Source organism: Aquarana catesbeiana, linkage group LG13 (genome assembly GCF_042186555.1).
Source record: "Aquarana catesbeiana isolate 2022-GZ linkage group LG13, ASM4218655v1, whole genome shotgun sequence".
Lineage (NCBI taxonomy): Eukaryota > Metazoa > Chordata > Amphibia > Anura > Ranidae > Aquarana > Aquarana catesbeiana.
The window spans coordinates 68,029,910-68,053,177 of NC_133336.1; the positions used below are offsets into that span (position 1 = coordinate 68,029,910).

At 42.7% G+C, this 23,268-nt stretch overlaps 1 protein-coding gene across 14 annotated transcripts in view; it reads left to right on the top strand.

Moving 5' to 3' along the window:
- KTN1 (kinectin 1) overlaps positions 1-23,268 on the top strand; it is a 199,892-nt gene that overhangs the window by 79,478 nt on the left and 97,146 nt on the right. For all 14 annotated transcript variants that reach the window (XM_073610590.1, XM_073610597.1, XM_073610596.1 and 11 more), the window contains exons 5-10: positions 2,549-2,679; positions 6,493-6,606; positions 10,175-10,315; positions 13,185-13,291; positions 18,360-18,492; positions 22,794-22,881. In XM_073610590.1, the coding sequence (XP_073466691.1) occupies positions 2,549-2,679; positions 6,493-6,606; positions 10,175-10,315; positions 13,185-13,291; positions 18,360-18,492; positions 22,794-22,881 (714 nt within the window). The remainder of the gene's footprint in view (positions 1-2,548; positions 2,680-6,492; positions 6,607-10,174; positions 10,316-13,184; positions 13,292-18,359; positions 18,493-22,793; positions 22,882-23,268) is intronic.

The following is a 23,268-nucleotide window of genomic DNA, read 5'->3' on the forward strand; positions in this document are numbered from 1 at the left end:
TTTCTATAGGATTAAGGTCCGAAGACTGGCTAGGCCACTCCATGACCTTAATGTGCTTCTTCTTGAGCCACTCTCTTGTTGCCTTGGTTGGGCCATTATCGTGCTAGAAGACCCATCCATGACCCATCTTCAGTGTTCTGGCCGAGGGAAGAAGGTTCTCATCAACGATTTTACAATAGATGGCCCTGTCCATTGGCCCCTCAATGCGGCAAAGTTGCCCTGTACTTTTAGCAGAGAAACCGCCCCAAAGTATAATGTTTCCACCTCTGTGCTTGACTGTAGGGATAGTGTTCTTAGGGTCATAGTCAGCATTTTTCTTCCTCCAAACATGGCAAGTCGAGTTAATGCTAAAAAGCTCAATTTTGGTCTCGTCTGACCACAGTGCTTTCTACCAATCCTTCTCTGAATCATTTAGACCTTTATTTGCAAACTGCAGATGGGCCTGTACATGTGCCTTCTTGAGGGGGGGGACTGCGGGCGCTGCAGAATTTCAGTCCATGGCGGCATATTATTACCAATTGTTTGTTTGGTGACGGTGGTCCCAGTTGCCTTGAGATCATTCACTAGCTCCTCCCGTATAGTTCTGGGTTGATCCCTCACTTTTCTCATGATCATCCTTACACCATGAGGTGAAATATTGCATGGAGTTTCAGACCGAGCGAGCGGATTGATGGTTATTTTTGTATTTCTTTCATTTGCGAATATTTGCTCCAACAGTTGTCTCCTTCTCACCAAGCTTCTTGCTGATGGTCTTGTAGCACATTACAATTTTTCAGGGGTTGGGCTTGGCCCCTTAGTTCCAGCATACCAAGACATTTTGGACAATTTCATGCTCCCAACTTTGTGGGAACAGTTTCTGTTCCTACATGACTGCGCACCAGTGCACAAAGCAAGGTCCATAAAGACACGGATAAGGAAGTTTGGGGTGGAGGAACTTGACTGGCCTGCACAGAGTCCTAACCTCAACCCAATAGAACACCTTTGGGATGTATTAGAATGGAGTCTGCGAGCCAGGGCTTCTCGTCCATTATCAGTGCCTGACCTCACAAATGGAAGAATGGTCAAACATTCCCATACACACTCCTAAACCTTGTGGACAGCCTTCCCAGAAGAGCTGAAGCTGTTAGAGCAGCAAAGGGTGGGCCAACTCAATATAGAACCCTACGGACTAAGACTGGAATGCCATTAAAGTTAAAGGGGGGCGCCCCAATACTTTTGACAATATAGTGTATAATGCAGAGAATGCATTAAGGTAAAAAAAACCTACCTACCTAAAAAACCTTCTACCTTAACCACTTCCCGCCCGGCCTATAGCGAATTGACGTCCGGGAAGTGGTTCCGTTATCCTGACTGGGCGTCATATGACGTCCAGCAGGATAACATGCCGCCGCGGGGGCGCGCATCGCGGAGGCTCTTTACCACGTGAACAGCCATGTCCAATCACGGCTGATCACGATGTCAATAGGAAGAGCCGACAGACAGACAGACGTGAGTAGAGGAGAGCCGTTCGTCGGCTCTCCTGACGGGGGGGGGTGGGGGGGGGTGGTCTGCGCTGATTGTTTATCAGCGGAGCCCCCCCTCAGATCACCACACTGGACCACCAGGGATAGCCACTAGGACCACCAAGGAAGGGGCAACATGTGGATGGCCAGGTATGTACCCCATGGACTGAGGTTGAGAACCACCGGTTTACGGCATAGTGTACTTAAAGCGGAGTTCCGCCTGGGAAAAAAAATAAAAATAGCAGCTATGAATACTGCAGCTACTGACTTTTAATATGAGGACACTTACCTGTCCAGGGTGCCCGCAATGTCCTCACTCGAAGCTGACCCGTCCCTCGTCTCCAGGTGCAAGCACCGACGTCCTTCCTAAGGGAAACAGGAAGTGAAGCCTTGCGGCTTCACAGCCTTTTTCCTACTGTGCATGCGCGAGTCATGCACGATCTGAATGGTCCCTGCTGTCTTCTGGGACCTGTGTGTCTCCCAGAAGACAGCAGGCCGGACATTGCGTACTTTGTGTGTCGATCTATGCCTGGAAGTGAGAGCAGATACCGGGATTTGACAGGCATCTGCCCCATACCCCCCCCCCCCCCCCCGACAGGTGCCAAATGTAGCACCGGAAGGGGGGGAGGAATCATTTCAGCGGACGTTCCATTTCTGGGTGGAACTCCGCTTTGAGACTGTTGATATTGTACACTGTAATATGCATGCAATGATTAAAACTTAGTATTAAAGCGATTGAAGCTGTATATGGCAATATAAAAATGTGAATCGTATAACACTCTGTACATTCTGTACTGATTTCTATGTGTGAACATTTACAGCAATAAAAATGTTTAACAGTGACCTGTAACTACTCTAATGCCAGTAAACCCAAAGCCTGGAAGTCTAGTACTAAGGAGAATCTTGCAATAATTAGAAGATGTATCCGATATGTTACTATCTGGAATCCTCGTCTTTGGCTCTTTGGAGCTAATGCAATTGAAACATTTCTTCTGTAAAGTGTATATTCTCCTTTTTATAATATCAGTTTTGTTAACATTTTTCAGAAAACGCAGAGGTGAAGTTTAAGGATTTTGTTACAACCATAAGGAGCATGATTTTATCAGATGACGAGGCTATGTCTGTGGTGGAGATGCTGAAAGACAAATCCAGTTCTGTAAAGGACCTGATACATAAGGTAAGATGACGCATGTTGCTGCATTTTGCCGCATTATTCACTGAAACTGAATTTTGTGATGAGTGCTTCCTGTAGCCAGAGGATACCTTTCATTGAGGAAAGAAAAGAGCTGCTCTTAGACCCCTTTTCTTCCCCTTTTTCAGGCGCTTCAGCGCTAAAAATAGCGCCTGTAAAAAGTCTCAGCTGCAATCCCAGTGTGAAGGCCCGAGTAATTTCACACGGGCGCTGCGCCGGTAGGACGTCAGAAAAAATCCTGCAAGCAGCTTCATTGCAGCGCTGTAGGAGCAGTGAATACAGCGTCCCTGCCCATTGAAATCAATAGGCGGCGGTTTTAAACCTTTTATCAGCCACTAGCTGGGGTTAAAAGCACCCGCTAGCGGCGTAAAATCGCTGCAAAAACGACAGTAAATCGCTGTTAAAAGTTGCAGCACTTTATGAGACCCCTTTCACACTGGGGCATTTTTCAGGCGCTTTAGCATTAAAAAAGCGCCTGTAAAGCGTCTGAAAGGAGCCTCATCTGCAATCCCAATGTGAAAGCCCGAGTGCTTTCACACTGGGGCGCTGCGCTGGCAGGGCCTCAAAAAAAGTCCTGCAAGGAGCTTCTTTGCAGCGCTTTCGTATTTTTGCCACCGGGCTGGGTGCGCTGATGGCCCGAGCCCTTTCACACTGCCAGTGCCCGAAAAACGCCTGAAAAATGCCCCAGTGTGAAAAGGGTTTTAAGCGGCGTTTTTACCAGCGTTTTTCGGGCGTTGGCAGTGTGAAAGGGCTCGGGCTTTCACATTGGGATTGCAGATGAGGATTCTTTCAGGTGCTTTACAGGCGTTTTCTTAACGCTAAAGCGCCTGAAAAACGCCCCAGTGTGAAAGGGGTCTTACCGCCGATGCCTGGGCACTGGCAGTGTGAAAGTGCCCTTAGGCTGCATTCAGGCCTGAGCGTTTTCAGCTCATAAAACGCCCAAAAAAACACCTGAAAAACGCCCAACAAGCAAAATCCCATTCATTTCAATGGCACCTGTTCACATCTGAGCGTTTTGTCACCTGTAGCAAAACGCCTGAAAAACACCCTAAGCTCAAAAAAAAACTTGAGCTTCTTTGGGGCAGTTTACAGGTGTTTTTCTGCTTTTTTACATTGGTCACCTGAACAAAATCGTGGTAAAAACGCGTGACTTTGAAACGCTCAGGTGTGAATGTAGCCTAAAGATGGACATAAAGTACCCTTTGTGTAGCTTGAAGATTCTTGTCTTGGGTTTTGTCTTTTAAATTTGCAAATACATATTTACGCAACAGGTATGTCAAATTTTTTTTTTTTTTTTTTTTATGGTGTGGGGGCACATGTGCCGCTTCTCCCATTTTCTTGTGGTGCTCTACAAGTTGAATTTAAATTAATTTTAAACCCCAAACCATTATAAGTCATTGTGGTTACACGGCTTGCATCAATTATCAGTTTTGTTAGTTATTGGGCTAAAACATTTTAAATTGTAATAGTCATATACATAGAGCCTGCTTATATTTTGCCTTCCCTGGTACCTTCTCTTCTGCACCCCAAATCAACATGTAAAAGAAATTTTCAAATCCTTTTCCAGTTTTTTTCACGTACCTTTTATAGACCCTGTGATCTCATCACTGGGTCTCTGTGTTACCTTTTGCTATATAGGCAGATCATGGCTGGTGGGAGGAGCCAGCAGGGTGCTCTATTTTGCATCTCCGCTCCCTGCGCACATCTTTGATGCAAACGGTGTCCTAGGAATTGTGCAAATATCCAAATGCCGTGATAAGTGGATGTTAGTCTGGAGGATTGGGTGTTTCTTGGCAGGCTGTATTTGCATGCAGATTGTTCTAGGTAGTGTCCACATAGGATATCTGACTTGCTGCAGCTACTAATGTACGCTGTAAGATGCTCACAGTGTGCAGTGTAATCAGAGTAAGCAATTTTTAATGCTGGCATTCAGCTTTAACGAGTATTTTGTTAGTTTTTACTATTTGAAATGTGTAATGGAAGTGTAGTAGTATTAGTTTTCTGTCAGCAGGTAAACAGCCATCAGTAGTCTTCAGTAAATGCCTTTATAAAATGACCCTACATAGTTTAGTACGGTGTTCCAGATAAGTATGCTATGCCATTTGTCAAGTATAGAGCGTCTCAGTATAAGTATGCCTTGTTTCTTAATGCTGATCGCTATTTACTGAAAACTTGGGAAAGAAAGCGAGGATTTTTCTTGGCCCGTTCTTTCCAGTGACCATTTCCTGGTGGCGTTTCCTGATAAATAGAAATCCGAAATGTGGGTGGGTTTCATTTTAGGGTTGGGTGAACGCCAACTTTGTGGAACAGTTTGTGCCAGCCTCTGTCGGAAATATCACAATGGCTTCTATAGACTATGTCATTTGCCTATTGTAGTTTTGTTGTCAGTTAACAGTGCAAAGGAAAAAATTCAAATGAGCTTCTTTATGGCTGAAGAGTTCCTGACTTTCTGCATCCATGTTTCTTTCTGTATACGTTTCCTGGCAGTTTACAAACTGCCATATTAGAAGCGCTTTTAAATAGATGGCACCACATGGCTGCATTTTAAAGAAGTGCAGATTCAGCCAAAAGCAAAATAATATATTTTTGATCATACCAATAATATTTTCAAACCAATGCAAACTCCATGCAGGTAGTGCCATGGTTAAGATTTGAATGAACGACCCTAGTACTGCCAGGCAGGAGTGCTAACCACTGTGCTGCCCATCTTTTTTTAGGCAACTGCAGTTTGCCCATGCATTTGCCATTTGGCCATATCTGGGGTTAAGATACCTTTTGTAAAATATAGTGTAGGTCCATCTTTACGGAAAATCTATAAGGTGAACTTACACTGGACCCCCTTCTCATCGCACCTGAACCCACTAACCTGGAGTCTGGTGATCACCCATTCTAACAGATCGTATCGCCGCTTTACCGGTCCGGGGATTTGAAATCCCCACGGCTTTCTCTCCTCTTCGCTTGCGGTGACAGGACGGGCTACATGGGTTCCGATTGGATGGTGCCGACCAATTAGAATGCTCCTAAACGTGCTTCCTGACAAGGTACATTTAGGAGATTAAGCCGAGGGTATTTCTAAGCCCCGGACCGGTGAGGCAGCTATACGAGGTCTCTTAGCGGGAGATCGCCAGGCTCCAGGTCAGTAGGACTGGGGGGGATGAGGAAAGGGGTCCAGTATAAGTTCACCTTACAGATTTTTCTGTAAAGGTGAACTTACCCTTTAAACCTGGTGCACGCAGGTCGAATATTGGCTGGTTTAACAGAAACTGGCCAGAATTTGGCCCTTGTGTACACCAGCCTGAGCAGAACGGCTGGCTTCTGTCTAACAGACATGCTGGAAAACCAGCATCCGATCAGCGATTTGCTGCCAGTGCTGACCGGTGTGTTTTTACGGAGGGGGCAGCTTCCCTTTTATTGGTTAAACTAGATGGGCTTGTGTCCATTTCTTTTTTTTTTTTTTTCAACCGGACTAACTATGTAAAGAACACCATAGCTCAGCGGGAAGATTTCTGTACTAACATTGCATAGTTAGTACAGTGAGCTCCTTCCTGTTTTTTTTGTTTTGTTTTTTCAGCCTTCTGGGTTAAACAAAAAAAAAAAAATAATGGATAGTGTCTACCAGGCATTATTTACCTCTGCCCTAACACACTTTAAAGTTAATTTTTATTTTTTTTTTTTGTTTTGCCCTTTTTTTTTAGTTTGTTACTTTTCCATCTGGGCTAATGGCTGGATTACAATATGGGTCGTAAGTCTATTATAAGAATGTTTCAGCTTTTTACTCTGGTTCTTAATTTCTTTTAGGCTAATAAGGGAGGCTCCGCTGCTCTATTGCAGTTGCAAGAGAAGGAGAAGCAGCTGGCTTCTGCCAGGGATGAGGCTGCAATCATCAAGGAACAGTGCAAGCAGCTCACACAGGTAATGCTTTCTGTCTGAACCATGCACTCTAGTTGTGTCTTTGGGGGATAAAATAAACATTTCCGCCATTAGACCTTTTATTGGAGCTTCAGTAATCTTTTAGATCACTACGTGAAAATGACTTTGTGTCTGCATTTGTCTCCTCCTGCCTTAAGCAGGCTCTATCTAGGGAAAAAAAAAGTGTAGATTCTCTAAGAATCAAAAGGAAAAAAATGCAGCGCTTAGATATATTGTATAGAAAAAAGTATAAAACTGTGAAATATAATAAAGTCCACCACTTGAATGATAATTGGCATCAAATGTCAATGAAAGGACAACCATACTGAAATATTGATGTAATAAATAATTGATATAATAAAGTCCACCACATGAGTTAAGATTGGCATCAAAGATCAATGGAACAACATTTCTAAAATATCTTCAGAACAGACATGTTGAAAAGGAATGTTGAAAAAGGAGGAGAATCTTGTGAGGAGACCGCCACCAATTGCATGAAGGCATACCGGAGATAGTGGACTTAAAGGGGCATATACATCTTAAGTCAAACAGTGGTGATAAACACTATGTACGATACGGAACCTTCAACGATCCAGATAATCATGATCACAATGGGGACTATGAACGGCACTAGTCATCAGATTGTTCTCATAAACGGGCAAAGAGGTTTAGATGGAGAGAGGAACGGCCAGAGAAGTTTCACAACCCACACGTTGAAACCAAGAAATGAAACAAAGTTCCAAATAATGTGATATCATTTTGGGAATGTTTTAATAAAAAAAGAGATAAAATTGAACACTCACATTTCTGTAGCAGTCAAAGGCTTAACGGACATAAAAAGGCGCAGTAGTGATGGCAGCACTCGACCAATATGACCAAATCCATACTTATTCTAAAAGGCCTCCTCATATTCCTCCTATTGCTAAAGTTTGCCCACTTTGTCTCCTGCACAGTACTGTTGCCCATTAAGACAGTCCATCATAATGTAGTAATGGGCCAAGAGGAACATGAGAGAACAGGGCTTCCCCCTGTCAGAACACAACTGCTCAACGAGGGAGATCGCTGTACTAACGTCGGGTTTAACAGAAGAAAACCTCAGTGTGTACCCGGCTTAACAGATATTATACTCCCAAAGACAGCAACCTTTACTGCTTTCAAGCAGTGTTAGTCTCCTGGAATTTTCGGTGTGCCATGTAATGATGTTCCGATAGGGTTGTACATATTTTTTTACAGATTACTGGGCCATGTCTTTGAGTGGCTATGCGGCTGAAATTTGAAGCTTTTAAACTAAGCCGGTAAACGTTTGGAGTGGTTGAGTTTTAGCAATGAGCGGTATGTAAAGTATGCGTCTTAGTGGGTACAGTGGAAAGTTCTAGTCACAGCAGTTGCTCACCATTTCCTTAATTCTTAAGAAAATCCATTGGCAGGTCTGATGCAATAACTATTCATCTTAGTAATGACGTTACTTCTGTTTTTTTTTTTTTTTTTTTATGTCGTCGAAATTGTTCATTTTTGATATGGTAGAACAAACCTATTCTAGGTGGTGTACCATATTAAAAAAAAAAAAAAAGTAATATTTGCACAGCACAATAATGTATACAGTATGTAGTAGAAAACTTGCTTTATCATATTTGCTGGTTTATTGTAGTACTTTTGTTTGTTATATTTATTGATCTAAATGTGTGATCACATAGTACTAGGTTACCTTCCTCCCCAATTTTTTCATTTGATCACCTGTCAGTGACCAGCCCCCCCGTCTAGGGACGCTGAATGCTGGACTCAGGAGCACGCTCGCAAGGTAATCCCCCGTGGAGAGTGCTTCTCCCAGGGGGTTATCTGATGTGGGGAGGAGCCGAGAGAGCCGCAGAGGGACCCCAGAAGAGCAGGTTCGGGGCCACTCTGTGCAAAACAAGCTGCACAGTGGAGGTAAGTATGATATATGTTTAAAAAAAAAAAAAAACATGAACCTTTAGTGTTACTTTAAATCTCACTTTGGAGCTGCTGAAAAACATTAAGAGGAGGATGGTCCTCCTTTTTTAAAGCAGCGCTCCACCCAAAAGAGGACTTTCCGTTTTAAATACCGGATTGTGGGACAGGTGAGCGTGTTTTAATAAAAGTCAGCAGCTACACCTTTTCTAGCTGCTGACTTGTAATAAACACAAAAAACGACTGGAGCTCCTCTTTAAATAGATTCCATTAGGTTTAGCTGCAAAAGCAGACAGTTAAAGTGGAGTTCCACCTATTTAAAAGTCAGCAGCTACAAGAAGTGTAGCTGCTGACTTTTAATAATCGGACACTCACTTGTCCCACGGTCCAGCGATGTGGCCAAATGTGGCATGTCAGGGGGTCACCAGCACTTAAAGCGGAAGCTTTATTTTTGAGTGGAACGTTTTAAAAATGACCTTGTGATGACAGGTTCACTTTAAGGCTCTGTTTCCACTTGTGCAACTTGTCCTGTGATTTGGGACTGCAAAGTCACATGACAAGTCGTACCCCATGATTTTCAATGAGTACCGTTCATATCTGTGCGACTTCAAGTCACAACGACTTCGAAGTAATCCCTGCACTAGTCCTACTAGTCCATAGACCTCAAGACTACTTGGCCATTGCTTCAAGTCGCAGCAAAATCACGTGACTTTCAGGTCGCAATAGTGGAAACCTAGGCTAACTCTTCTGCTTCAATAAAAGACAAACATCCATGTTGGGTGAACTGCTGCTTCTAAATAATTGCATTTCTGTTATATAGCCTCATTCTGGGATTTGATCTAATGATTATAGATAGACAGGGCATCATGCAGACAACAACTATAGGCAATCAGAGAGATAGCGTGGCAGCACTGTTACTATGTTAAAGAGGAACTGCAGTCTGCTCACATAATTTGTAATAAAAACATCTTTGCCATTCTGAAACTTCTCTCCAACCACTTTGCATATTATTTTATGTATACTGGGATATTGTACTTGCCAAATATGGTGCAGAAATCATCTTCCACGGAGTCTGACTGCATCCATTTTAACTGTGGGCAGCTTTAGCTGCATGTTCCCTTCCTGGATTTACACAGACACACACCTCTAGCTCTGCAGCCCTGCATCTCTCATTTGCCCTCTTGTGACTCACCCCCTTCCTTCCTGGCAAACTCTCAGGAGAGAGAGAGAGAGCTGTGCATGATGTCCTAAGTCTAGGCTAATGACCAGACAAAGAGGAAGTGGGCTGTATAAGCTATTTACTGGCAGAAAAAAAATGTTTTACTATCCAAAGTTAAAACAACAAGGGCAGAGGATTTATTCGATTGAAAGTTGAAAAAATGACAGATGAGCCAAAAAAAAAAAAAACCTTTTTTATGTAAGTTTAAAAAAAAAAATTGGGTGTTTTTGCAGCTTCTAGTCATATGATGTGTCTATTTAAGTAACAAGTTTGTTTTTGGCAACATTCCCTTTTTGGGTTACTTTTGATTGTGATATAGGAATCCTTCTTACATATGACGTCTTGACAGTCAGTGGTGCGTAATGAATGCATCATTTCTTGTCTTGTGTATCCTAACCTGTAGCTTTCTATATTTTCTCATCAAAGGAATTGGTAGGGGAAAAACAAAAGTCAAGTTTGGTTGAAGCAAAGGCTCGGGAGCGGATCAGCGTGCTGGAGAAGGAAAATGGAGTATTTCAAAGCAAATTACACGGCAGCTTCCAGGACGTTCAGCAAATGCAAGTCAAGGTAAGGAAAGGAGAGGGAAGGATTAGAGAGGTGCAGTGAAGCTGTTTTTAGGATGATTTATTCTTGGTAAAACGGACATGCTGTACTCATATTCTGGAGTATAGAAAGCTGCCTATAGTCTTGTTATGGACTGCCTGTTTGAATTATGTGCTTGTGATGTGTCCAGTCAGATTGCTGTGTTTATTACATTACTCATTCCTTTTCAACTAGAACTATAGGGAAAATTTTGTTTTTTGGATAGAGAGAGGAAGGGTTATAACCCCCTTGTCAGTGCTTTTTTTTTTTTTTTTTGTGCCGTCTGTGTCCCATTGGGAACATTTCCCTTCACTTCCTGTCCTATAGCAAAAGCAGGAAGTCAGAGTAAACCCATGGAAATTAAGGGAATTCTTTACCCCCCAGGTTTCCAGAACCAGTATTGTTTTCAGAAGAATTCCCCTCTATTAAATTTCTAGGGATAACCCAAAATTTTGGATTTTCATTTACTTGCAATGATATTGGTACACTGCAAGCAAGCAAAATACTTGATTTTTAGGTGCTTTTAACTACAATTTTTTTAAGTTTGTAATAGGCTCTTTTTAAGACAGCTTCTGCTGGGAAGAGAAGTATACAGCTTCTTTTATTACTTGTTGGCTCAGTTATTTATTTATTTTTTTTTACCCTCACTAAGTGGGTCAGCTCTGTGTTACCTTCATAAGCATGTCCCCACCTCACTGTCCTGCCTATGAAACCTAAAATCTGAATATAATTGCTTCACTCTGCATTAATAATTACACAGCGAAATACACTATATTGTCAAATGTATTGGGACGTGTGCCCTTACACACACGTGAACTTTAATGCCACCTTAGTCTTAGTCCGTAGGGTTCAATATTGAGTTGGCCCACCCTTTGCAGCTATAACAGCTTCAACTCCTCGAGGAAGGCTGTCAACAAAGTTTAGGAGGGTGTCTATGGGAATGTTTGACCATTCTTCCAGAAGCACATTTGTGAGGTCAGGCACTGATGTTGGATGGGAAGGCCTAGCTTGCAGTCTCCGCTCTAATTCATCCCAAGAGTTTTCTATCAGGGGGTTGAGGTCAGGGCTCTGTGCAGGCCAGTCAAGTTCCTCCACCCCAAACTTGCTCATTCATGTCTTTATGGACCTTGCTTTGTGCACTGGTCCAAATCATTTGGTGGAGGGGGGATTATGGTGTGGGATTGTTTTTCAGGGGTTGGGCTTGGCCCCTTAGTTCCAGTGAAGGGAACTCATAAGGCGTCAGCATACCAAGACATTTTGGACAATTTCATGCTCCCAACTTTGTGGGAACAGTTTGGGGATGGCCTCTTCCTGTTCCAACATAACTGTGCACCAGTTCACAAACAAGATCCATAAAGACATGGATGAGTGAGTTTGGGGTGAAGGAACTTGACTGGCCTGCACAGAGTCCTGACCTCAACCAGATAAAACACCTTTGAGATGAATTAGAGCAGAGAAAGCGAATCAGGCCTTCTCGTCCAATATCAGTGCCTGACCTCACAAATGCACTTCTGGAAGACACACTCCTAAACCTTGTGGACAGCCTTCCCAGAAGAGTTGAAGCTGTTATAGCTGCAAAGGGTGGGCCAACTCATTATTGAACCCTACAGACTAAGACTGGGATGACATTAAAGTTCATGTGTGTGTAACGGTAGGTGTCCCAATACTTTTCACAGTATAGTGTACTTTATTAGGAGCATCTAACTTGGATAATTTCTACTACTGCATTTTGATGACTGTTCTATATAAAATATATATAAATCTAATCGTAATAACAGGAGTAGCAAAACAAAGTAGGAGAAACAAGATGTCAAATTACATGGAGCATCTCATGTGCCTTTTCCCATGAAGGTGTCAATGTGACTTGCTGTACACACACCGGCCTCTTGCTCCAAGGGAGGACAGGATTTATTTAGAACAGTACGACTATGCAAAGGTATGCCTAAGGATGCCCCAAAGGCACCATCTGTTCTCAGATTTGATTCTGTCTTGGTATTAGAGGAAGCTGAGCCACAGTTGAGTCCATATCCATAAACATAACATCTGTGCTTAAGGTTATTCAGAGCAACACCGGGGCTAGATATGTCACCAATAAGAAGCCAATGATGAGACGCTGTGCTCTAGTATACAGCAACATGAGCACAGCATTACACTGCTAATAGAAGTCTGTACAAGAAACATTTGAGGCCTAATACAGTTGTAGAACATAAAACAAAAACTTGAAGGTTTAAAACTTTCCCACGAAAATTTTTTTTAAAAGTCAGCAGATATAAATACTGCAGCTGCTGACTTTTAAAATAAGGACACTTACCTGTCCCCGAATCCAGCGGTGAAAGCACCTGAGGCCGAACCGTCCTTCGGTCCTCGGCAGCTGCCGCCACCATTCTCTGTGAGGGAATCAGGAAGTGAAGCGTTGCGGCTTCACTTCCTGGTTCCCTACTGCGCATGCGCGAGTCGCGCTGCGCGTCCTAACTGGTCCCGCTGTCTCTGGGACCCGTGTGTGTCCCAGCAGACAGCGCGGGGGGACGGGAAGAGGCATAGACTCCCGTGGGAGTCTATGCCGGAAGTGGGTGCAAGTACCTGTCTTAGACAGGTATCTGCACCCCCCTCCCCCCTGAAAGGTGCCAAATGTGATACCGGAGGGGCGGAGGGTTCCGAAAAGCGGAGGTTCAATTTTTGTGTAAACCTCTGCTTTAAGTTAGAGTTTGGTTTTTATGCTTTGTCGTATTGGTGGATATATATTACTGGGAGGGAAGAATTCTGTTTTCATAAGATGCTTGTTTACTTTGGTATAGCACAGTATAAGATGTTGTATATGGGGAATTAATCTTGCTTTGTTTTTCCCTGTGTGTAGTTCCAGCAGGTGCGTGAGCAGTTGGAGAACCAGCTTTCCCACTTGAAGCAGGAGAATGGTATCCTAAGAGATGCAGTGAGCTCGGCCACCAATCAGATGGAAAGCAAGTAAGTGTGCTTTGCCTCACCTTGCAGGGAGATTGTTCCCTCTCTAATTCTGGAGATTTTCCCATGCCGTTTGTGCAGAGATCTGTTAGATCAGGGAGCCTCTGAGAGCAAAGCTGTCCCTTGTAAACACAGAAGGCTTCTGTTTTTACAAGTGACAGCTGGAAAGCGGCGGGTAAGAGGCGGAAGTGGCAGAATGGACTTCCACCATGTTCTGGGTGCGAGGGCCATAAGACAAGGCCTGGAGGGCTGGGTTCTGCCCGTGGGCCTTGTGTTAGACATATATGCTCTAGAGCAGGGATATGCAATTAGCGGACCTCCAGCTGTTGCAGAACTACAAGTCCCATGACGCATTGTAAGTCTCTGACAGCCACAAGCATGACACCCAGAGGCATGATGAGATTTGTAGTTTTGCAACAGCTGGAGGTCCGCTAATTGCATATCCTTGCTCTAGAGCCTTTGTAGGTGTAAATGACATCAGCAGCATATGTTTAAAGTTAAGCTGGCCATACACTGAAATTTAGCCACTCCAGTGGAGACTGATCAAATTATGTATGTGGGCTCCCCTGCTCGACAGAAGTATATTGTTTAATCAACGACTCTAAAAGAGACATGTAAGAAAATTTTCTGTTGATCAAAAGCTGCAGCCCAGAACATTAGCAACCTAAAGTGGTTGTAAAGGTTTGTTTTTTTTTTTTTTTTTAAATAACAAACATGTTATACTTGCCTCCTTATGTGCAAGAATTTTGCACAGAGTGGCCCCAATCCTCCTCTTCTGGGGTCCCCCAGGGTTACTCCTGGCTCCTCCTTCTTCTTGAGTGCCCCCACAGAGAGCCACATTCCAAGGAGGCACTTGTGCGGGCGTGCTCCCGAGTCCTGCTGCTGCGTCCATTGACACAGACAGCAGAACTCGGCCCCGCCCCTGCCCCCGACACCCGTGTCACTGAATTTGATGGACCGCAGCGTGAACCAATGGCTCCTGCTGCTATCAATCTTTCCAATGAGGACAGAGACAGTGGCTGGAGCTGCTGTGCTCATTCCCGTCGCTGGTACAATCGGGTTCAGGTAAGTAAAAGTGTGGGGGAAGGGGCATCTAGGGGGGTGCTATGCATTAATGGGGGGGAGGGGTGGGTGGGGGTGCTATGCATTCTTTGCATTAAGGTGAAAAACCTCAAGGGTTTACAACCCCTTTAACCACTTCAATACCGGCATTTTCATCCCCTTCCTGCCCAGGCCAATTTTCAGCTTTCAGCACTAACATTTTGAATGACAAATTCCCCGGTCGTGTAACACTGTACCCAAATAAAATTTTTTGCATTTTTTCCCCACAAATAGAGCTTTTTTTTGGCGGTATTTGATCACCTCTGCTGTTTCTTTTTTATTTATTTTTTTTTCTATAAACAAAAAAAGAGTGACAATTTTTTGAAAAAAAAAAAAACAATATTTTTTACTTTTTGCTATAATAAATATCACAATTTAAAAAACAAAAAACATATTTTTTTCCTTTGTTTAGACCGTTATGTATTCTTCTACATATTTTTGGTATAAAAAATCGCAATAAGCGTATATTGATTGGTTTTGTCAAAAGTTATAGCGCCTACAAAATAGGTTATTGATTTATGGCATTTTTATTATTATTTTTTATTTTTATTACTAGTAATGGCTGTGATCTGCGGTTTTTATCGTGACATTGTGGCGGACAGATCGGACACTTGACGCTATTTTTTTTTTTTTTCGGCCCCATCAATGAAAAAATATTTTTTGCTTTCTGTTCTCAAACCCCTTCCGATAAAGTTTAAAAATCAAATTTCTTCATACATTTAGGCCAAAATTTATACTGCCATGTCTTTGGTAAAAAATAAAATCCCAAGTGTATATTGATAGTTTATCAGTTGAATTAAATTCATTATTTTCTTCAAAATTCTACAAACAATACCCCATAATGATACGTGAAAGAAGTTTGTTTGAAATCTTTGCAAATTTATCAACAATAAAAAAAATCTCATGTACATAAGTACCGTATTTATCGGCGTATAACACGCACTTTTTTCCCCTTAAAATCAGGGGAAAGTGGCAGGTGCGTGTTATACGCCGATACCCTGCGATCCCGAGCTGTCAAAATTTCAAAATCGCCGACCGCGATTTGAAAATGGCGACGCCGGCGCCGAAATACACAGAGCCGGTCCTCGGCTCTTTCCGGCGGCTCTCGTTTACTTTCGGCTCCACTCGTAGTCCCGAGCGGAGCTATCCAAACATACTCTGTGTATTTCGGCGCCGGCGGCGCCATTTTCAAATCGCGGTCGGCGATTTTGAAGCCCAGGAAGCAGGGACAGGGGATCGAAGGCTGCACTGGGGCAAGGCTGCACTGGGGCAAGGCTGCACTGGGGCAAGGCTGCACTGGGGCAAGGCTGCACTGGGGCAAGGCTGCACTGACATGGCTGCACTGGGGCAAGGCTGCACTGACATGGCTGCACTGGGGCAAGGCTGCACTGACATGGCTGCACTGGGGCAAGGCTGCACTGAGAAGGCTGCAATGATGGGCATTTAAATGTAAGTTTTTTTCCCTTCAACTTCCCTCCTAAAAGTTTTTTTTTTTTCCTTAAAATTCCCTCCTAAATTGGGGTGCGTGTTATACGCCGGTGCGTGTTATACGCCGATAAATACGGTAATTCACAGCCTTTGCGCAATACTTTGTTGAAGCACCTTTTGGCACCAATTACAGCCTCCAAGTCATTTTAATATTATGGTACAATCTTGGCACACCTATTTTTGGGCAGTTTCTCCCAATCTTCTTTGCACGACCTCTCAAGCTCCATCAGGTTGGATGGGGAGTGTCGGTGCACACCCGTTTTCAGATCTCTCTAGAGATGTTCAATCGGGTTTAAATCTGGGCTCTGGCTGGGCCACTCAAGGATATTCAGAGTTGTCCTGTAGCCACTGCTTTGTTATTGTGGCTGTGTGCTTAGGGTCGTTGTTTTGTTGGAAGGTAAACCTTCGCCCCAGTCTGAGGTCCAGAGCGCTCTGGAGCAGGTTTTTTTTTCAGGGATGTCTCTGTACATTGCTGCATTCATCTTTCCCTTGATCCTGACTAGTCTCTCCCAATTCCTGCTGCTGAAAAACATCCCCACAGCATGATGCTGCCACCGCCATGCTTCACTGAAGGGATGGTATTGGCCAGCTGATGAGTGGTGCCTGGTTTCCTCCAGACATGGTGCTTGCTATTCGGGCCTAAGAGTTCAATCTTTGGTCTGAAAGTCCTTCAGGTGGTTTTTGGCAAACTCAAGGCAGGCTGTCATGTGACTTCCGTCAGACAATTCTACCATACAGGCCTGATTGGTGGAGTGCTGCAGAGATGGTGGTTCTTCTGGAAGGTTCGCCACAGAGAAATACTAGTGCTCAGTCAGAGTGACCATTGAGTTCTTGGTCACCTCCCTGATTAGGCCCTTCTCCCCCGATCGCTTAGTTTGGCCGGGTGGCCCGGTCTAGGATCAATCCTGGTGGTTCCAAACTTTTTCCATTTACAGATGATGGAGGTCACTGTGCTCATTGGGACCTTCAATGCTGCAGAAATTTTTCTGTACCCTTCCCCAGATCTGTGCCCCCACACAATTCTGTCTCGAAGGTCTACAGACAATTCCTTCGACTTCATGGCTTGGTTTTTGCTTTGACATGCACTGTTCACTGTGGGACTTTATATAGATAGACAGGTGTGTGCCTTTCCAAATCATGTTCAATCAACTGAATTTACCACAGGTGGACTCCAATCAAGTTGTAGAAATATCTCAGGGGTAATCAGTGGAAACAGGATGCACCTGAGCTCAATTTTGAGTGTCATGGCCAAGGCTGTAAAATACTTATGTGCATGATATTTTTTTTAGTATTTTATTTGAAATCTTTGCAAATGTATTAAAAACAAACTTCTTTCGGTTCCCCTATAACACTACAACCCAAAACATGCCTCCTGGGGATTTTCCCTGACCCAGAGATAAATAAATTTACTAAAATATTTTTACACGAAACACGCTTCTCCACACGGAAGGTCATAGCCAGAGTCTGGATGAGACCTAGTCCCTTGGAGCTTACACACTGGATAGTGGAAGTCAATAACGTTTTACCCTACAGGAAACTTATATACTCCAATAGAGGGTGTCCCTTAAAATACGAAAAAGTGTGGGATAGATGGATTAAGGCGCCCGAAACCTGTATGTAAGTGGAAATGGGCACAATGTGTTCTCTATGTCTGTTTGTCTTCAAGCTGAATGTCCATAGTGAAGAGGGCTAGAAATAATAAAGGCATAGCATATTCAATGGAAGAACACTACTGAATATTAATGATGCTAAAAGCGATATCTTGTGTTAATTCATATAACATAAGAGATGTCATTGCAAGATACCTATCTGTGATACTGTGTATTATACTTGATATTTGTCTCGAATGCTTTATTGATGTTTATCATTTCTTTTTTTGTTCAATAAAAGGTTATGTTATAGGAAAAAAAAAAAAAACTTCTTTCACATTGGCTTTATGGGGTATTGTTTGTAGAATTTTGAGGGAAATAATGAATTTAATCAATTTTGGAATAAGGCTGTAACATGGCAAAATGTGGAAAAAGTGAAGCGCTGTGAATACTTTCCGGATCGCACTGTATACTTTAATCCTGCCCCCTCATACTAGTAATGGCGGTGATCAGTGACTTATAGCGGGAGGGCGGTCAATCTGACACTTTGTGGAAACTTGCTAACTGCCACTGACATCTCCAGTGACACTAATACAGTAATCAGTGTTAATGATGTACACTGTACTAATGACACTGGCTGGGAAGGGTTTAATATCTGGGGCAATCAAAGGGGTTAAATGTGTGCCTAACTATCTTTACTGTGTGGTGCTTTTAATACGGAATGTGCCGGTTTCTATCCCCCTGTTTTCTAATATTGCATTTTTGTCAAGGGTTTGCTATTTAGTGCTCAGTCTTCAGATCAGTCATTTTAATAGTATGACTCTTATAGTATTAGATTTTTAGATATACAATATAATACTGAATAGCCCTGTTTTTTTTTTTTTTTTCCCCAGGCAGTCTAATGAGCTTATTAAGCTGCGTCAGGATTATACCCGGCTCGTGAAAGAATTGAATGATAAGAACAGCAGTTTGGCTCAGGAGGAACAGCATAAGAAGAATCAGGAGCAGGTGGTGGCAGGGTTGAAGGTGAGAAAATGAGCTGTTCATGAGAAGTTCTCAGTACTACTTGGACAGAATGTACAGTAGAATAATGATTGTGCAGATTTTAATAAATTTGTGTTCAAAGCTCAACTCTAGCAAAATTTTATTTTTCTCGCTCATTATGAGAGACCGTAATTCTTAAGCCCCGTACACACGGTCGGAATTTGTTCGGACATTCCGACAACAAAATCCTAGGATTGTTTCCGACGGATGTTGGCTCAAACTTGTCTTGCATACACACGGTCACACAAAGTTGTCGGAAAATCCGATCGTTCTGAACTCGGTGACGTAAAACACGTACTTCTGGACTATAAACGGGGCAGTGGCCAATAGCTTTCATCTCTTTATTTATTTTGAGCATGCGTGGCACTTTGTGCGTCGGATTTGTGTACACACGATCGGAATTTCCAACAACGGATTTTGTTGTCGAAAAATTTTATATCCTGCTCTCAAACTTTGTGTGTCGGAAAATCCGATGGAAAATGTGTGATGGAGCCTACACACGGTCGGAATTTTCGACACACGTTTTCCGTCGGAAAATCCGACCGTGTGTACGGGGCATGAGACTGTTGGGTTATGTTGCTGCCCACAGGAGAAATTTACAATGGCAGCAAAAATGTCGAGTAGCACAAGATAATGCTGCCCACAATTCCATTATGTTTCAGTTTTTTGCTAGTGTCCTTAGGAGTGTTTGCATATGTTCTTCAGTTTTTGCTCTTTTCTGCTTGTTTGGTATAATTTGTCCGTTAACAGCTGGAAATGTTAAATCCCTCAAGTCTCTCCAATCCGCCACTGAGCGCAGGTTTTCCAGAATTTATACTTATGTTTTTGCTGTGACAGCTCTGAATTTCTGGTAGCTTCTCCAGTCATCTACAGCGTATTCATGTATGCTGGTGTTCTCTTCAATCTTCAAGTGGTCAGCAGTGACTACTCGTTTGCGTTTCAGTTTACACTCTTTTCAGGCCACACCAGTATGTCTGGCGGTTCCCTTTAGCGTTGTCTGTCTAGAGCTGAGGCAGTTTTTCTGTCCCAACCTCTGTTGCGAGTTCCATGCAAGCCTATATATAGTTGAGGGTCCTCTATGTCCTCAATTTCAAATACTAAAAATACCTATATTGTATTTTTAAAGCCAGGGAGAAGGAAGCGTCTGGAAAGTAAAATGGAAACATTTCCCCCTTTTGGTGGCCTGTGGTAGAAAAATAAAGTGGAGGCCTACCTAATGTGGCCAACTTGTGAAGTACAAACAGCAAGTCTACAATAGAGGAGAAAATCGCTCCACACACAATGTGTTGAGTGAACAGTCTGGGGGGGCTCTTTTAGACCCTGTGGCTTTGGCTGTCAAGGATATGCAGTGGTTCAGTTGGATCCTGAACTCTCAAAATCAACTTATTGTTTAAAGTGTCTGGGTCCAGTCCTGGACTGCTAAGGCTAGACTGTTTCTTCAACAGAAGGCACTTTAGATATCACATTCAAACTCTTCAGTTCAGGAGTCGTGCAACACTCTCTGCTTTTTAATGAGTCTTGAGTGCAGTGGCAGCTGCCTTCGGGGCAGTTCAATTGCCTAAAATCAGTCAGTCCCTGGACAGATCAGTTCATTTGGCAACGCGGACCAGGTTGTCTCTGCCTTGGTGACTCAAGAATTTGGCTTTGAAATTGGAAGTCTGTCATTCCCATTGTTTAGAAGATCCTTCTGATGGATGCCAGTCTGTTGGGCTGGGGAGGAGTAATAGGCACCTTGTCAGTGTAAGGGACTTGGTTGTCAGAAGAGTCCTCATCTCCTCATCCTGGAGCTTTGGCCAATTTGGCTGTCTTTGTAACATTGGGACCATCCTCCTGGTAGGTCATCCAATCTGGATTACGTAGTATAATGGCATGGAGGAACCATAAGTCTCTCCATGGCAAGTGAGGTAGATTGCATCCTGTCCTGGGCAGAACTTTCACGTCCCAGCCTTGTCCTCTATGTACATCACAGGTGTGGCTAGTTGGCAACAAAGTTTCCAGAAGTGCTGCAGGACTTTTGTCACAGATGGGGGAAGCTGGATGTTAACCTCCTTGGCCTCCAGGTACAACAGCAAAGTGTACAGGTTTGATTGCAGATTTAGGGATTCACTAGTGGATTCTGTGGTGACTCGGTGACGTTGATACAGCCTAAATTATGGCTTGACGCCACTGAAGCTTCTTCCTCCTCTACATTGCAAGAATAAGTTGGCGTGCATTGTTGCAAGTTGCGTGCAAGTTGATACTCGTTACTCCAGGCTGGGCCAAATGGATGTTGTGCACAGATCTGGTATGATTCTTGACAGACCTCTGTGGGCTCTACGAGATTGAAACAAAAGATTGGAACAAAGACCAGTTTACCATCCTGCTTTACAATTGCTGGCTTTAATGACATGGCTACTGAAGTTGAAGTTCAAGTTTTACGAATCGGTGATCTCTATGATGTTGAAAGCTAGAAATTTTAATTCATGCATGGTCTTTGGTTGGACATGGAAGACATACTTTATTTGGTGTGAGTCTTGGGGCTTCCACCCTATATATTCCCTATAGAATTAATCCTCTCAACCCAGCGTTTGGCTCCTAGCACTAACAAAGGTCCAGTTTGTGGTCTTTCAATCTTGATTCAGAGATCTTTGTTCTCTCACTCCTCAATCTAGTTTTCTCTGTGCACTTGAAAAAAAAAATGCAATTTGAAGTGTAACTAAAGGCAAAACTTTTCCTGCACTCGGTTTAAATTTGCTCTGGTCAAAAACCTCATTCCCGATTGATTGACGATAACCCAATCCCGCTGATGAAGATTACGATTCATATTTTTGAAACGCATTTGCAGGATCAATTATCAATCTATCAGGGTTATCGTCTCTTATCTCTTTATTGTAGTATATTTTGTTATTTCTAACCGGAGCTCATATTTTAGTCTGTTTTATAAAAATAATACACTTTTACTTTTTTTTTTTTACGAATTGGTTAATTGTTCTATATTGTTTCTTGCTGCTTAAATACCCCTGGGGGGTTTTCTATTCTATATTTTTTGAACCGTACCTAGTTTTTCTCCCTCCAGTTCACTAAAAGGAAATTGTAATCCATTGTCTAAATGTGGTTCAAGCTGTTGGAGCCATTGCTTCCTTTAGACAGACTGATTCTCCTTTTTTTGTCATCCTGGATAGTGCCCATAAGGGAAGTACCCTGGCTTTTTGCAGCATACTTGGGAGGCTCAGACAGACCATCATCCAAGTTTATGGTCCCAAAGATTGTGTTCCATCCTTTCCTATCAAAGCACACTCCACTAGATCTGTGGGTACTTTTCAGCATCAAGCAACTGTTTCCCAGATTTAAAAGACTGCTACTTGTACTTCAGTTTACACATTCTCTAGTTCTTCTACTGGGTGGATCATGTTGCCTCATCTTATGCGATCTTCAGTCATAAGATCCTTCAACTGACTCTGAGTTAAAGGCATTAGACAGTTTGTTTTTTTTAATTTCTTGGGCCTGTAAACCTTTCTTTGCTTTGTTGCCCACACTTCAGTGTTGCCTGCTTTTGGACTTCTCTAAGTTGAATGACTTTGTGTCCCTCAATGGACGAGAAAGAAATGTGCATTTTTGTACTCTCCACTAAATACTTTTCTTTAAGCCCATTGAGCATCACAGGTCTCAGTCTACTTTCATGATCATGCTGTCGACACTGCTTTGCTACAAAACTGAGGCATGCAGATAGTTGTAGACATTATCCAAGGCTGGTCTTCATATTTTGTTTGCCAGTGTCCAATTTTCCTGTAGGCAGCAGTATAACCAAAAGTTGAAAGACTTCTTATGTCCCTCAAAGGACCAAGTAAAGCATTTTACAGTGAGTACCAAAATCCTACTCTGTTTAGTTACAGTAGTCCCAGACCTAATGTTCAGAGACCATGAAGAGTTTTTCATCATAAAACTTCAAAATGACACGCCAGCCCTTTTGGGTATGGAAAACTATATAATGCTTCAAAACATACTATAAATGTAATAATTCATCTGTGTAAAAATGTGTTAGAGCTAAGCTTTAAAATTCCTTTTCCTTTGTCTGATAAATGGGCATATTTTGTAAGCATTTTCTTGTAGCCAGCCATTATGGAACTGTATGGACTTTCTGTCACATGCAGTCAAAAAAAGTGACCAGGCAGTTCTGAATTTGCTTGTACAATAAAGATGTTACACTATGCCCATTTAATTAGTGAATGAGTGTTTATTGTGTGGATATACTAGAATTGCATAGTTTTCTCAGTTTTATTTTTCTCTTGTACTATGAATTCCAGGCTCAGATACAGGATGCAGAAAGAAGATGGGAAGAAATTGAATCATATCTACGGAAACGGGAATCTGACTCAGAAAAGGCTCAGCAAGGTAACTTTTTTTTTTTTTTTCTCAATTCTTTTTTTTTTTTTTTGGTCCCAAATTATTAAAATGGGTAGAACCCTTGATGGTAAAATAAATTTTGTTTTTAAAGCATCAAATGTTTTCCCTCTTCTGGCAACAATGTTACACCTCACATCTTTGTGGTTTGAATTTCTGTAGAAACTTGGTGCAGGAAAGAAAAAGACTACAGACGAGAATACTGTTTGTGAGATAAGATTTTATTTGATTCTGTTTGTTTCCATACCATCCAAGTACATGTCAAATCACACTTTTTCATCTTTTCAGAACTTAAGCAAACTGTTCCACTAGGACGATTTGTTGTTCCATTATTGTTGTTTATACCCAGTGCTCAATCTGCCTTTTACTCTCCGCTAG